We start from the raw sequence: 14,752 nt of genomic DNA, 5'->3' as shown, positions 1-14,752 counted from the left end.
ACAGAGGTGGGCTGACCATTGTAACAAATGCCGGTGGTTTGAGCTTAATTTCATTGTGAAGAGCTTTAATCACAGCATTAAGCACTCCAGCCACCGCCGAATGACCGTGCTGCTGGGGAGATTGTTGTAATTAAACAGTGGGGACAGAACGGTGTGAGTGGGCCTTAGCCTTTGGAGCGGCTACACTCACTCACTCCTTAGCTCATTGATCCTGTCATTCCATCAAGCTGTGATTAATCCATTTACCCCCACTCCCCCACCTCCTCCCTCTCTCCCTACACCCCCTCTCACTCTCTCCAATTTTTTATTTCAACACACTTATGGAGTAACCCAATTAATCCATTACTGGTGGCTGCCGTGTGAGGGACAGTGGCGGTGGGTGGATTAGAAAAATGCCTCCCTCAGAGGGGCTGAAAGCGTTCACTCGTTGGGAGATGACAGCATCGCTTACGCCATCCCGCAGCATTCTCTACTGGAGCGGAGGGTGGGGGTTCTCCAGCATCGCCTCAGAAATTATATTAGCCGCCAGGAGAGGAGCTCCTTTGGGATGTCCCCACTGATGGCGTGCGCGCTGAAAGACTTTTCAGGATGATGTAAAGCGAAGGTGGAAATGTCCCATTTGTTCCACCTACGAAATTGACTTTGAGGAAATGGCTACTCAAGTGCAGTCGGCCATTTTTAATGTCTAAGAGGCAGGAACGCGGCTCTAAAAAAAGTTGCGGCACGTCTGTTACTTCCAACCGCGGCTTGGCTTCACCGGTTGACTGATTGATCGATTTGATTAGCACTATGACAGCATGTCATGTGCCCTGATGATGCTGTACGAGTCTGTCAGTGGACAGACAGTTTTCTGCCAGAGGCTTTAGCCCTCGGGGAGCGTGGAGAGAGGAGGTGTTGAAGATTCAGCCTGAAAAGGAATGTTTGGGGGGAAAATGTGTGAGGGATTCATGCCTCAAGGCCATGTGTGAATGTTTCTCTCTGGAGGGATGGTGTTGAAGCTTTACCACCAAGTGAAGGTGGTTGTTGCCTTACCACGCTGGAGCCCTGCTTGGTCCACGCCAGGGTCAAGGGAGGGTTTCCAGTCCATGCACAAGTAAAGGCCGCATCCATCCCTATGTCCACCGTCATTGGCTTTGGCTCCGACAGCAGTCTGGGGCCAACTAGGGGGAAGACACACAATCAATAAGAGACTGCTTTTACAATAACATGCACCTCGAGATCAAAATACACAGCTTGGCCACACTGACTCACATTGGACATCGACCAGGGTGCTGACATTGGTGCTGCCCACAGAGTTGGACACCTCACAGGACACGGGGTCTGTGAAGTAAGAGTAGTCCACCGTCACCTCGAGGCTGTCCCCGTTCGCTTCAGAGATGGGAACTCCTCCTTTCGACCACCTGGGACAGATGAATAATCACATTATACAGCCGCATTAGTTCAGGGAAGGCACTTAGCCATGCGTATCCAAGTGGCTATTAGCCGATTCATGGCTTGTGCCAATCACAATCAAACGCTGCCAATCAAGCAGCCCATTGAGCCCGATGAATCTACTAAGCACTCGCATGCTTGTACTGCTTTTTTTTGGATGACATCTTTACTCTGGTTGGGCATGTTGGCAGCGTATAATGTCTTGAAGTAGCTTTGTGATTGTGCTGTATCATCATTTTTAGACTGCTGGCTCTGCGTGCGCGGTGGCAGGATCAGAGTGAAATACTGAGATTAAAAATGCAGGATGGATACCTGTAGCCAGTGATTTCAGGATTGGCCGAAGCAGAGCAGATGAAGAGGACCTTGGCTCCCTCGGTCACAGTCTGAGGCTGGACTGATAGAGTCACTGAAGGAGGGTCTGTGGGAAGGAAAACCTTTATGTTAGTGACACAGATTTAGTAATCATAGTGGCACCTTTTAACAGAGCAAGAGAATCAAATGTGCTTTACAAATTACTGTACGTAGCATGCACATATTCTGGTGGTCTTTTTAGGTGATGCTGGGACACTCACGCTGGACATTGATAGTGATCGATGTCTGTCGTCCAGCCGGGGCAGCTGGGTTAAGAACTCTGCAGGTGTAGGTGCGTCCAGAGTCGCTATCCTCGGGGACGATTGGAAGCATACTGACAGCCGCCTCCTTCTTGCCATCCTCCAGCATCATCTGTAGAGTTGCACAACTGTTAGATGCTACTGGATGACACTTTAAACATTTTACAAACTACACTTTTAAAGAGAGACTCCATTACAATCGAGCAATGGCGCAAAAGCAAGTCACTTGCCATTTGTGATCGCACCACTTAGGAATATCTCTATGACACTGCAGGTCTTATTTTTTCATGTGTAAGGCGTTAAAATTGCCATCCCCGTTCTTTGGCGTGGCAGTTAAATCATGTATTTTACGATGCGGCGGGGGGATATTGTGCTGCTCCCACATTTCTGAGAGTGTTCCCCGTCAGCGCTCCTTGTTTGTCATCATCTTTTAAATCTATTTACTGCTCACAGAAATCAATACGCCTAAGTGAGGAAAGGTGTAGATTCTGAGGATATGGCTCACTGCTCTCTCACTTTCTCCCTCTCTTCCTCACACACACACGAGGGAAAAAACTGTGATGGCCAAGGTGCCTGTGTGTCTGTTTTTTTGGGTGGTGACAGCAAGGAAGAAGTGCCACACATCTTAGGAAGAGAGCAAGGGCAAGCTGAGCCTTTTTCCCCTGGACAGTCAAATCAATGGACGCAGGCTTTCACTTCCTCAGCCAGACACACAAAAAGCACTTTTATGCTAGATCAAATCACATCACTGTCTCCCTGTCACCACCCCTCACTAGGACAAAGCTTTCTTCGCCCCCGGTCTCATTTCTTAATGTTGGAAATGCTCTCTGTTTTTCCACAAAGCTATCTCACTAGTTAACTCTATATTCTTTTTTTTCCCCCCATGTATTATTCTTTCCCCTTTCCTCCCTCCCCCCTCTCCAATCCCCTTCCCTCCCTTCTCACTGCAGGCTCTCGCCTCCTTAAATGTGGCGTTTAGCGTCGTTTAGCGTGGTCAGAGAGCATGAAAGATGTGACACTTTCCCAGCCGCGGCTGGCTCACGCTCCGGCGCATCCCCATTGTGTTTCTGCATTGTTGTGGGTGATTTCTTCTCCACAGAAACTCTACTGTATGAAACACTCATGCCTGTCTGAGCTTTGGCATGCTCCAGTTATGCTGTAGTGTCGCTGCATTAGCGAGCAAAAGGGGGGCGGAGGGGGTTAGCGAGTGAGGGGGGAGGCGGAGGAGGAGGAGGAGGAGGGAGGGGGGTCAGGGAAGAGTGAAAATGGGAGGGGGACTGCAGAGAGTGAGGGAAGAAATTGTGCGAGAGAAGGGTGGTGATAGAAAAAAAAAAGACTGAGAACACAGAGGAAAGATGAGAAAATAAAAAACAGCAGAAAAAGAGAAAGAGCATCATACCCGAAGAGAAAATATTTCTATTTTGAATAGCTTTGCATTTATTTCTGTTACGTGTTAATAGTAATATTATGTAGGCGTTAGTGATTGAATGACAATGCCGCGCATAGATGTGTGCTTTCTCTGTACCTTGGAATAGATCGCAGTTTCCATGACCTCTCCGTCTCTGTACCAGGTGATCTCAGCAGCAGGTTTGGCTCCGGAGGCTCTGCAGGTGAGATTGTGTGGTGTGTGGGCCTTGAGACGTACAACAGGGCCGCCCTCCACCACAGGGTCTGAAGGAGGAACTGTAGAGCAGAACAAACATACCACTCAAAACAAAAAACTCATTACAGCTCCAGGCCAGCACAGAGCCACAAAGAAGTCATACTGTTATTGAGCTGGCTGTTGCTCTTAGCTCAGCATCAATATATCGCAACAGCAAAAGAGGCAAACAATATCTCCTTATGGCCGTGTGTCTGTTTAGCAGGGTGTAGTTTCAGACAGGAGAAAAGACCGAGAACAGTTGTCATTTGGAAGAAAAAACAGTCTCAACCGTGTTTATTTCCTTTCTTGGGACTAGCATTATTACTCTATTTGCTCTTACTGTTGCGGAGTGATGTTTCAACCGAATTGCTTATTTGTTCATTTATTTGCATGGTTTCGCACGCACCACTGGCAAGCCAAGCGTGCCACCCCTGATGAAGGCGTCTATCTCCCCGACCAATATGAGAAGGCGTAAACATGGGGTTTGTGCTGGCCTTTCTCGCTCCCTCCACCGAACCAATTTCACTGTGTGTATCTGAATTGTCAGAGGTCCTTCCGCTGCCGCGGCACGGACACTAATGGAATCCGAGTGCTAGGTGATTTTAATTTCCATGCCGATTCCCCTGACTGCACTCCCGCCGTTGACTCCTTTGACTGTGCAGGATTGCTTTGGTCTCATCTGGCCACATTGATTTACACACACACACACATACAGGCATGTGCACACACATACGCTTGCACAGGAAAAGCCCCCCCCTCTCTCTTTAACACCCTCCACACATAAACATAAACCGCAGGCTCCTGAGCAATTCACCTTTATATATTTATGAAATGCATATAATGTTCATGAACCAGCAGCCTTGCTCTTTCAGGGTGCATTAAGTGGCAGTTTCATCAACTTTCTGTGCTGCCTCCACATGGCTATCTGTACGGCTGTGTGTGGGCATGTGGTGAGGGCAGCGCTTTGTGCAGCTTTGACAGTGACATGAGACGCGGAGAGGTGGGCCGATGAACACCGGTGAGCTTTCCGAATCTATTCATTTAGTTGCTTGTGATCTCGATCTGCTTGCCTTTCCATGGCAACCCTATCGCCGCCTTCATGAACTCAGAACGCACACCTTCATGGCAACAGATAGATTCAAGGACAGGCTCTGTGGTGAAAGCTTTGCATTGTTTTGTAACGTACGCTGCAGCATCATGCCTGAGTAATTGTTCCCTCTGTAAGTTTTCCCTTATATCTGCATAATACTTGCATTTAGGTGAATATATGGACAATTGACAGGACACATGAATAGAGTGATATTCCCTTGCATGCCACCAGATGCCAGCAGTGCTTTGCCGATTCCCACAGGACCTGCTGGCCCTCTGGCCCCCTCCAACCCCTCCCACCCTCCACCCTCTGAACGTCTGTGTGAAGAAGTAGATCACTCACATCATGTTAATGTAAAAACCGCCTTGCGGTTGACAAATGTTGTGGCTCACTGTAAAATGTGCTAACTGTGCAGACCCTGACTTCCAAGCGACTACGCAAGTCATTTGTGACTGCAGCAATCACATTATCCTCGACGTCCACAGTCTTGATTATCGCCACTGAGAGCAAAGGGGTTTCCTTTTTTTTTTTTTCTCTAGATAAATCTCTTGGCTGAGCGTGGCTTGGTTTGAATTATACTTTCAGGACATGATTTAAACCAGGAAACTAGATTTACAACGCGGTTATCTTTGAGTGGTGATAAGAGAATGGTTTATGAATTGCAAATTGAAGAGTATTCTTGTGTTTTAAATGTGATTATCGTTTGTGCATGTGTTATTTGTAGATTTGTCTCCATGTTCCTGTGTTTTGTGATGAAGACACTCCCCTGATTGTTCCCAAGCGCTGCCAGCCCGCAGGCCTTGGCACGCGGACCAGCTGTGAGGATCATGCATGAGCTGCGTATCTTACCTAGTACAGTGAGCTTGGCACGGTGGGAGCGCAGCGCCGCCTGCGTGGCCTGACACTCATACACCGCGTCATCCTCCAACTCTGCCGAATCGATCAGCAAGCTGTGCTCGCCTGATAGCGGGTCGCCCATTAAGGAATAGCGCGTCCAGCCTGCGTGAAGCCAACACAGAGAATAGAGTCAGAGACAAACAAACCACCCAACAACCAACACATAATGAAAGGACTACAAAATGAACAGACTTTGGTTGAACAAAGGCGAGGGAAACGTGGCAAGGCTCTTTAAGACACAAATGAAAGCGAGGAGCACCTCACTGAGCCAGGCATTGAGCCGCTGTGTTATAGTAGAGCAGCGTGAGGCTGGGAACGCAACACGTGAGAAGGCTGCTGCATGAGGAGTCTGTCCTTTAAAGACAGACACAATAAAGATTGGGTGGCTAAGGTCAAGAGGAAGCCTCTCCACCTTCTCTCTAGTCTGCCACACATTTAAATGTCAGCGCGTGACAAAAGCCAATTGATTATCTACCTTCCTACAAGACCCTTAAAATGCTAAACAACAAATTAAAGTTCGGCGTGTGCAGCAGCAGCGGACCTGTCTGCGGTACTACATTGTTCTCTAAACATTCATTTGTGTAAAACTCCAGCGGTTGACATGGAGAGACTTGGTTTCTAATGAGACCTGGCATTGATCGCGGCAAGACAGACGGAGACAGAGAGAGCAATAAACACACAGACAGCAGTAGAGAGTCAGTGATAATACCTGGTAGGTCTCTCTCTCCACCCAGCGCCAGGCCATCTTTGGTCCATTGTACCATTCCCCGATAACCCACAATGACGCAGGGTAGAGTCACCGCCTGGCCAGATACAACCACCTGGTCCTGGGGCTGCTGGGAGAAGTAGGCTGCTTGGGTGGCTGCTGTGAGAAAAGAGAGAAAGCACAATGTGAATGAAATGTCTCTTAGAATTCACATTTGAATTATGACGGACAATACCAACACGTTCTCATCCCAGCTCCTCATATGCTGACACTTTGTCAGACCCCTCGGTGTCACTTTTTGGTTACAGTAAACTTAAACTTAATGTTGTGAATTAAACAAAAACACTTGCTTAGGTTCAGGCAATAAAATCACATAGTTAGGTTAAGGATAAAACAACATGGTTGGGCTTCAAACTACTACGTTTGTACAGTGAAAATGATACTGAACGTTGTGAACACAGGACATGACCGAACCGTTGATTGTAACGGGCCACGAACAGCGGTCTCCTGGATGAAAGCCTTGTGTTTGTTGGACCCATCCACCTCTCCTCTCGCCCACCCGGTGTGTTTCTTTCATTCTTTAAACTACGTCACCGCAGCACTTTCCCTGAGCGTTTAACATTGACATAGATGGGTTTACATTATAGTTAATGGAAAGCCCAGTGCGTCTTATACCGACGCTCAAGAGTGCCTTGAGCGTCGGTATCTAACGCCGACGGCCATGATAAAGCATCTGTATTTGACGCCCTGGGAATGAGAACGGGTTTACAATTCACACTGAAATTCACAAAATAGCTATAAGTACGCAGAATAATGGCATTTCAGAGGATGTAATGGCAGTAGGTTTCTGCAGTGCCAGCAAAGATGAGAAAAAGTGAAACTTGCACTGTAAGGCGGTGTGGAAAAAGTCAAAGAGGGCAGACTCCCCTGAACTGGTCTCTTGTTTTCACTGCACTTTCTCAGAGAATGGACATGTGTGAAAATATTATTTTTTTCTCCCCATAAATGTGGCTGCTAAGAGGAAGAGTCAGCTGCGCCTCATAACTTATTTAACTCTTTCTCGAGACCATATGGTTATATGCTCGCTGACATGAAGCAAACACACTTCTGGGGAGGAAAAATCTGCCACTCTTTCAGTGCGCTTTTTTGTAAAAATGGATGTTAAACAATCAAAACTCCATTAAAGTTCCCGGGGGAGCCATCCGTTTGAGCCTGCTGAAAGTCAGCGGAGACACCTGCCGCCGTTCTGCTGCCGCTGTGTTTAAGTACGGCAAACACGGTCTCACCGGATTGGCTGGCCTGCCTTCACACGCACGCAGAGACGCCGCGTGAATACGGATCCAACTGTTTGTGCCACTATGCTAAAGATTGAGTATTACAAACCCTACTGGCAGGGGAAGATGGCAAGACTCCAGAGGTAACTAATCCGTAGGGGAAGGTGGGAGGAGAGGGAGAGAGAGGCAGTTGGTTGGTTATCTAAGTGGGGTGTCTGTTTGAGTCGGGAAGAGGACTTAAAAAAAACCCTTCCCTTCATTCTCCTTCTCTCTTTCTTTGTTGCTTAGTGGAGAATGGAAGGGAAGGGGGACAGAGGAAGATAAAGAGGGCTCTATTCAGGCACTGCTAAGCCCCCCCTGAACTGCTTCTCTTGGTGGGAGCGCTTAAACAGACAGGGTTGCCCCCCCCCCAAGCAAAGAAAGCTGCTGAAAGGAGGGCAACATACGGCGGCCAGAGACGCGCTATTGTCCCCTTGTCCCTCTCTTTTAATAGGCCTCTTCATTTCCAATCAATCCTGCTAAATGCAAGTTTAATAGCTTTTCAATAGCAGCTTTTCCCCCCAGAGGGTAGCTGGGATTTTCTCTCTCTCTCTCACCCCTTTTCTCTCTCGCTCCATTCTCTCTAGTTTTTCTTTCTTTTTTTGAAAGGGGGGGCTTCCGAGCTTGTAGGCAGTGTTTATTCCGCACTCAATTATCCACTTCATCTTGAGGTGCACCATGGACTGAACCCTGCCCCTCCTCGCCTCCCCTCTCTCTCTCTCTCTCTCTCTCCCTTTGCACCCTCCTGTCTCTGTTGTCACCCAACAGCACAATCAAAGCCGCCAAACAGTGAGTTCATCAGGAACGTGAGTTTGCCACAGCTCAGACTTTTGCTGTGGTTCTGGGCTCAAAACCCCATTTTCACATGCGCCCACTCTTTCTTAACTCTCCATCTGGGCCAGAGGAGATTTTAATAGATCGCAGAACAGAAGAAAAGAAAAGATCAGAGAACAATGCATGTTAGTTCGCCAATAATGTCTCCCTGTACATCATTTTACCAAAGTGTCTGAAAAGCCTATTGAGCTGTGGGTGCAAACAGGTAGGCTGTATGTGTGTCACGCACCGTGGATCAAAGGAGGCCAATTTGAGAGCGTCAATGAGAAGTGAAAACGTCTTCTAGCTCAGGCTATTAGGCGTTTAGCGAAGGCTGGCATTTTCCCATCATACCTTCAAAAAATGCTGTTTTCACAGTCTGCCTGGCTGGTCCCTAATGCTCTGCCTTTATGAGCTATTGAGCTTTTTCATATGCCTCCCCTTGCAGAGCCAGTTTCCTCTTTGTACTTGCAACAGGACAAACATTGATTGCAATTAAGTATCTCGCCCAGAGTATCTAAATGTTTACAATGGGTGATAATTCTCCGCATTGGTTGATTTGTTTGGATGGATTACATGCACTGAATTGTTTCTCTTTACCTCACCCACATACGATTTCTCACGCTCACATATGGCAATTAACGTCACGCGCACACACATACAAATGCCGGCGTACAAATATAGAGTATATGTGCTGTAGCGAATGCCTTCACACCATGCGAGTGATTCATTGCTCTCCAGATCCCTTATTGAAAATGCTCAACAGAACATCTCGACTGGCTAATGACTCATGCCAGATTCCTTTAATTCCTCCTTGCTGAATTAGACAATTCTTTGACGGTGTATTAGCAGCTTAATTACATGAATACATTTCTGACGGCGAGAGAGGGAGGAACAGAAACCAGACAAAGAAACGGTGGAGGAGAGGCAGTCAGAAGAAGTAGGGAGCTGTGGGTGTGAGGAGGCTTGTTCTTGGTTGTGCTGCTGCAGTGCCACGCACACACACATACACAAACACCACCACTTTCAGTGCTTTTTTCACCAGACTCAAAATGAGGAGCCCGTCTTGTTGGCTGCAATTGAATCACATTGGAAAAGAAAGATTTGAATCCCCCTTGAAATCCCAACATGTCTGCAGTAGATGGGAGTTTATTTACCGTGTCGTCTCGAATGTTACGCAGGTAAACATGTGCAGCGTAGATTAGTTGTACCACATGTGGTGTGCTTAATGTTACGTTTAAATATGAGTCCTCGTTACAAAAAAATGCAACCTTCACTCTGTTTCTTACCTTTGCTGTGTGTGTGAGAGAGAGTGTGTGTGTGTGCTTTTTCCATCCCCCAGTAACAAGGTCAAAACACATTTGGCCTGATACATTTTAATCCGGATTTCTCAAAATGGAATATCATTTCACGCTGCTGGATGCACATGGGGCTAAGTTTATGTGTGTGTGTGCATTTCTGCCCGACTGTGTAAGCTAAGTGTGTGTGTGTGTGTCTAAAAATGTGCCATGTATGTTTATGCCTGTGTGTATGTACGCGCATCTGAATGTATGAATGAGGGCGGAGGGTGGGGCAGTGTTAATAGGGAAAGCGACTTGTCAGGCACCGGAGGGCACATTTAGCAGTTACTTTGACACAGTGACTTTGCTGTCTCTGTCACATGGTCGGAGTTAAGTGCAAAACCGCCTCTCCGACTTGGACACAACCTATTAAAGGGCTTTGCGTGGACCCTGCACTCTCTCTCCTTCCTCTGAGCTGATAGGGATACATTCACATCAGGGAGGATCAGGAAGAGATGGACAGATGTCAGCAATGATCCGTCCACCACTGGACATCTGCCTTGATAGAGTTTTAGATTGAACCAGTCACTGCGTGTGTGTGTGTGTGTGTGTGCGTGTGTGTGTGTATGAGTGCTGGCCATGATGCTTAAGACTGAGGAAGATAATGGCACTGGAGATGACCTTTAGATAAAACGGGGATGTAACACACACAGTACAGTGCATTTACTACCAAGTCACCACAGCCATAATCTCTTACACTAAAAAAAAAACTCCACGCCATAAATCAATTTAACACAGCATTCAAAAAAAAAGCCAGGTCCTTCAAATAAAACCTAAAATAACGTCAGCCTCTCTTGTTTGTAACAGCTCAGGCGATGCACTCTGTCCATTTCCCCGTGTTGCTACAATGACACTCAACTACATGTTCATTCACTCTTAAGAGGCTCAGAGCTGCGTTCGCATAGAGAGAGAGAGAGTCCCTATTTTAGTCCTGATTTTATTCCATGTCCTCATTCCCATCCAGAGCAAAGAGTGCAACATCCAGTCCTGTGGGGTCTATAAATATAAGTGCTCTCAACTTGACTGGACAATTTGCTCCGTGCAGTAATAATTCAAAATGTTAAAAAATAGCGCCTGATATCTACTTTTGCCCCGGCGGTGGGGGCAGAATCCTGCGCCCAGCTGGTGTGAGTTTTCCACAATAAGAGTCAGAGAGGAGAAAATGAGGAGGAAAAACAGACCAAAAACAAAAAACCCCAGCACAAAACAAGGCAATTGGCAAAAAAAGTGTCAAGCTTGGAATAAACAACCCCTTTCCCCAAATGCCATCCATTGTGCCTTGTCTAGATAAGGCTTCTAAATCGGGCTGGAAAATGCAAGCTCCATTTCTCTCTGTATGGAATTATTATCCCTTTGTTTTGAGTCAGGCTCTTTTGTCTTCTCCTTCCTGGGTGTGTATGTGTGTACAAACAGATAGTAGTGCTGAGGTAGCTGAACCAAAGACTACGTCCCAAAGGGGACCCTGCACCCATCTCATGTTTGATCTGGCTACTAAGCTCATTACCATGACTCCTACAGAACTTCTGAGGGCTTGAAGGGGACTAATAACAGATACCACCCACCAACTTGTGGCGGTGCATGTGTGAGGAACCCCTGTGTTTTTCCTCCGACTTGGACCGTTCAGCTTGTGCCTCTGCAGATGGCCTCCTCTCTCATACCTCGGTGTGTCCCGGCCTCTCTTCAATCCTTTCTCTCCCACGTTGCATTCCAGCTGCACTCCCACCCACCCACTCTCACTATCTTTTCTCCCATTCTGCGTTTTTTTGTGCCCAAATTGCAGTCTAACAGCTTTTTAAGAGCTGTTTTGCTGGAGTTTAATCCTCCTAGCCTCCCCTTTCAGCCTTTATTCCATTGTGAAAATCTTGGCTCAGACCTAGACCCTTTTTAGAGCGTGGACCCGCTCATCCACCCGGCCCCCTCCCCTGCTGCTGCTCCGCTGATACCCCCACCCAGGGCATTCTCTTCCATTCCTCCACAATCCAGCCCCATCCTCTCATTCCTCTGTTTATCACTCATACGTCTACAGTCAGTGAGCCATGATCCCTGAAATCAATGCCTAGCAGGCCCCCTTTGAGAGTTATGTAAGGTGTTACTAATTGTTGATTTGCTTTCTCCGTGCCTCTTTCTGCCATCCCTCTGCTTTTTCCGTGTCAGCTGTCATCTCTTGCCAGCATCTTCCTTGCACTTTCTCTCCCTCTCTCTCTCTCTCCTCTCTCCTGTATCCCCTGTCCCTTTCTCCCGCACTCTGCATCCCCTGGTGTGAAAATCACAGGGGTTTGTGTCAGCTTGTCAACACAACACTCAAGAAAGCAGGGAAGGAAGGAGGGGGGGAACAACAGGAGGAAAAAGAAAAAAAAGGGCCACTACATGTTAGAAAGACCGGAAAAACTGAGGTAAGGTAAAAATGGAAAAAGTGGGCTCCTGTCAGCTTCCAATTGCAAAGGAGCGGGGCCATGAGAGGGGATTGATGGAACGCTGTAATCAGTCTGTCTCCGAGGCTGTCACCACGAGGTTTTTCTCTGCTGGAATAGGGCGCTGCACACATCAGGGCGGCAGAGAGGCTGATCGCATGGGCGAGCAGCGGCAGAGTTTCTCCCCGGGTACCTGCTACAGCAGATGCAGTGGATAGAGTAATAGAGTGGTATGCACACAAGGAGGGGAAGAAGGGAGGAGGCTGTGGAGGGAGGGGGTTGGGGGGGGACCAAGAGTGCTGATGTGACATAGTCAGTGTGAATGGTTCGCGCAGTCACTGTGCTGCAGTGCCCGACAATGTGCCATAAATACACTCATTCTTATACTGTCTTCTCACACACACACATAGGCGCACACTCACTGTCACACTCCCATATCTTTAGGGTTTAGTGGGCACAAGCATCTCTCTGAGTATAATTCTAGCACAGCTTTTAAACAGCCCCCCCACCACCACCACCACCACCACTACTCTGAAGCCAACAGCCAAAGAGCTGAGAGCTGACTCCGTGTAGACAGATAGCAAGTGACTGGCTGGCTGGCAGGAGGACAGGAAATAAAAAAGCCATATAAAAAAAAAAAAGTGAGAGAGAGAAAAGGGGGAGGGAGCCAGTGGTGGCGGTATGAAATTGTCTGTACACATCAGCCAGCAGTGTTGACAAGATGTTGATTGAGCTAGTCTTGTCATTTCGTGTCATTCCTGCTTACCCCCTGGTGTTTTCACTGCAAGACAGCTGCTGGCTGGATGTGTGTCACAGTTCCAGCCCTTTTCTGTCCCCCCTGCTTCTTTCTCGCTTTTTTCTTTCTGTCTCTGTATCCCAACAATTTCCCTCTCCTCCGGCTCCATCCCCCCCCCTCTCTTTTCCCCAGTGTTTGGATGGAAGGGCTTTCAGTATAATTTACTGTGCTTTTAAATCATTAACTTCTTGTGCTGTTTGCAAAAGCCCCGGTTTAGTGTGTGCACAACAGCTGACGACGTGGATAAAACGGCAATGGTGCGCAACATGTGATGGAAAGGCTTCTCAAAGATGGGGCAGGAATACATTTTAAAAAGGTAAATCTTTATCATTGCCGCAGACATGACAAGTAAACACAACAAATATATAAATAAATAATAGATTAAAAAATCCATATAACAATGAGGAGATCATGTTAAAATTGCCTCCATCTCTTGCTTTTTCTAAAAGGAAATGAAAACAAAGGAATTCTCCACATAGATTCTGTACTGGGACTAATGCCCTGGGGTGTCAATTAATTTAGTCTGGGGATTTGCGGCCTACTCTTGCTAATTGAGCCCAGTGGAGACCCCCTTGGCTCTTCACGATAGGAAGTAGTGCGTTTCATAATTAATACTTTTTTTCCCCCCTTTATTATTATTTTTTAATGAGGGTGGTAATGTTGTAAATGTATGCATCTCATTAGAGTAAAAGGGCCATCTACTGTACGCTATTGTTCACTCCTGCAGTGTTTGCTGCTGGTGAGATGAATAAGAGAGACAACCTCCTTCAATGGCACATTGAAGTCAAAGCTGTGCTTTTGTGTGCGTTTGAATATAAAACACAGTGAGCTCAATGAGAGTCTCATTAGTGTTGCTTAATATGTGTGCTTTTTAAAGCTTAGAGGTTAATGCCCGACTTGCCTCCATTTCACTGGAGCTCTCTTTAATTTGATGCATAATTCTTTTTCGTCAGCAGCTGACAAGAGCCCCTTCAGAGGAAGCACAGCTGAGCTGTGTTGTGAACTCTGCATCCAACAGGAAACACAAAGGCACAAAAACACTTCTAATTAAACCTGTTTTAAACTGTTTCTCTTCTCCCACTCGCCCCACATTACAGAAGATATTTCTGAACCATCCTATCTCCCCATCTCTCTGTCCAGAGAACATAACTCCTGGCGATTAAACAAATTACCTCCTCTCCCAGGAGAGCCAGTGAAAACAATAAGTGTGTGATTCACAATGCCGCCGCCTCTCTCTTCTTACAAACGGCCTTCAAATTGCCATTTATGAATCAATGTCTGCGGTTATTCTGTGACCAGAATTTCTCTTCCCTTTTCATCTCGAGGTGGAGAAAAGGCAAGTTTTAATTTAACATCAATTTTTTATTCTGCTCATCAGATAACTTGAATCATTCCTTTAAAATTACTGATGACTATGAGCTTCCAGAACACAAGAGCGGGAGGGAAAGAACGTTACCTGCCGACCTCAATACATCCTGCTTTGTGTTGAGAAAAAAAAGCGGTGGAAGGGGGAAACTAATTTCCTGAAACTCCATTTCTTAAGCGTTGATTAGTAAAGGAGCATAATTAGAGTGAAATGTGAAGTCAGGGTTTTTTCAGATTGCGCCGCTTCCTCTAGAAAAATCAGGCCATGATTAATGAATAAATGATTAATGAGCGAACTAATTAATCAATTAATTATTAAGCAAGCACTCTGAACAAG

At 46.8% G+C, this 14,752-nt stretch overlaps 1 protein-coding gene across 3 annotated transcripts in view; it reads right to left on the bottom strand.

Moving 5' to 3' along the window:
• kirrel3l (kirre like nephrin family adhesion molecule 3, like) overlaps positions 1–14,752 on the bottom strand; it is a 49,964-nt gene that overhangs the window by 5,786 nt on the left and 29,426 nt on the right. For all 3 annotated transcript variants that reach the window (XM_037785753.1, XM_037785755.1, XM_037785754.1), the window contains 7 exons: positions 6,381–6,536; positions 5,624–5,773; positions 3,568–3,725; positions 2,004–2,154; positions 1,744–1,849; positions 1,252–1,400; positions 1,033–1,160 (listed from right to left, as the gene is read on the bottom strand). In XM_037785753.1, the coding sequence (XP_037641681.1) occupies positions 1,033–1,160; positions 1,252–1,400; positions 1,744–1,849; positions 2,004–2,154; positions 3,568–3,725; positions 5,624–5,773; positions 6,381–6,536 (998 nt within the window). The remainder of the gene's footprint in view (positions 1–1,032; positions 1,161–1,251; positions 1,401–1,743; positions 1,850–2,003; positions 2,155–3,567; positions 3,726–5,623; positions 5,774–6,380; positions 6,537–14,752) is intronic.

This window comes from Sebastes umbrosus, chromosome 11 (genome assembly GCF_015220745.1).
Source record: "Sebastes umbrosus isolate fSebUmb1 chromosome 11, fSebUmb1.pri, whole genome shotgun sequence".
NCBI classification, from domain to species: domain Eukaryota; kingdom Metazoa; phylum Chordata; class Actinopteri; order Perciformes; family Sebastidae; genus Sebastes; species Sebastes umbrosus.
This window is presented reverse-complemented; position numbering and strand designations above follow the sequence as displayed.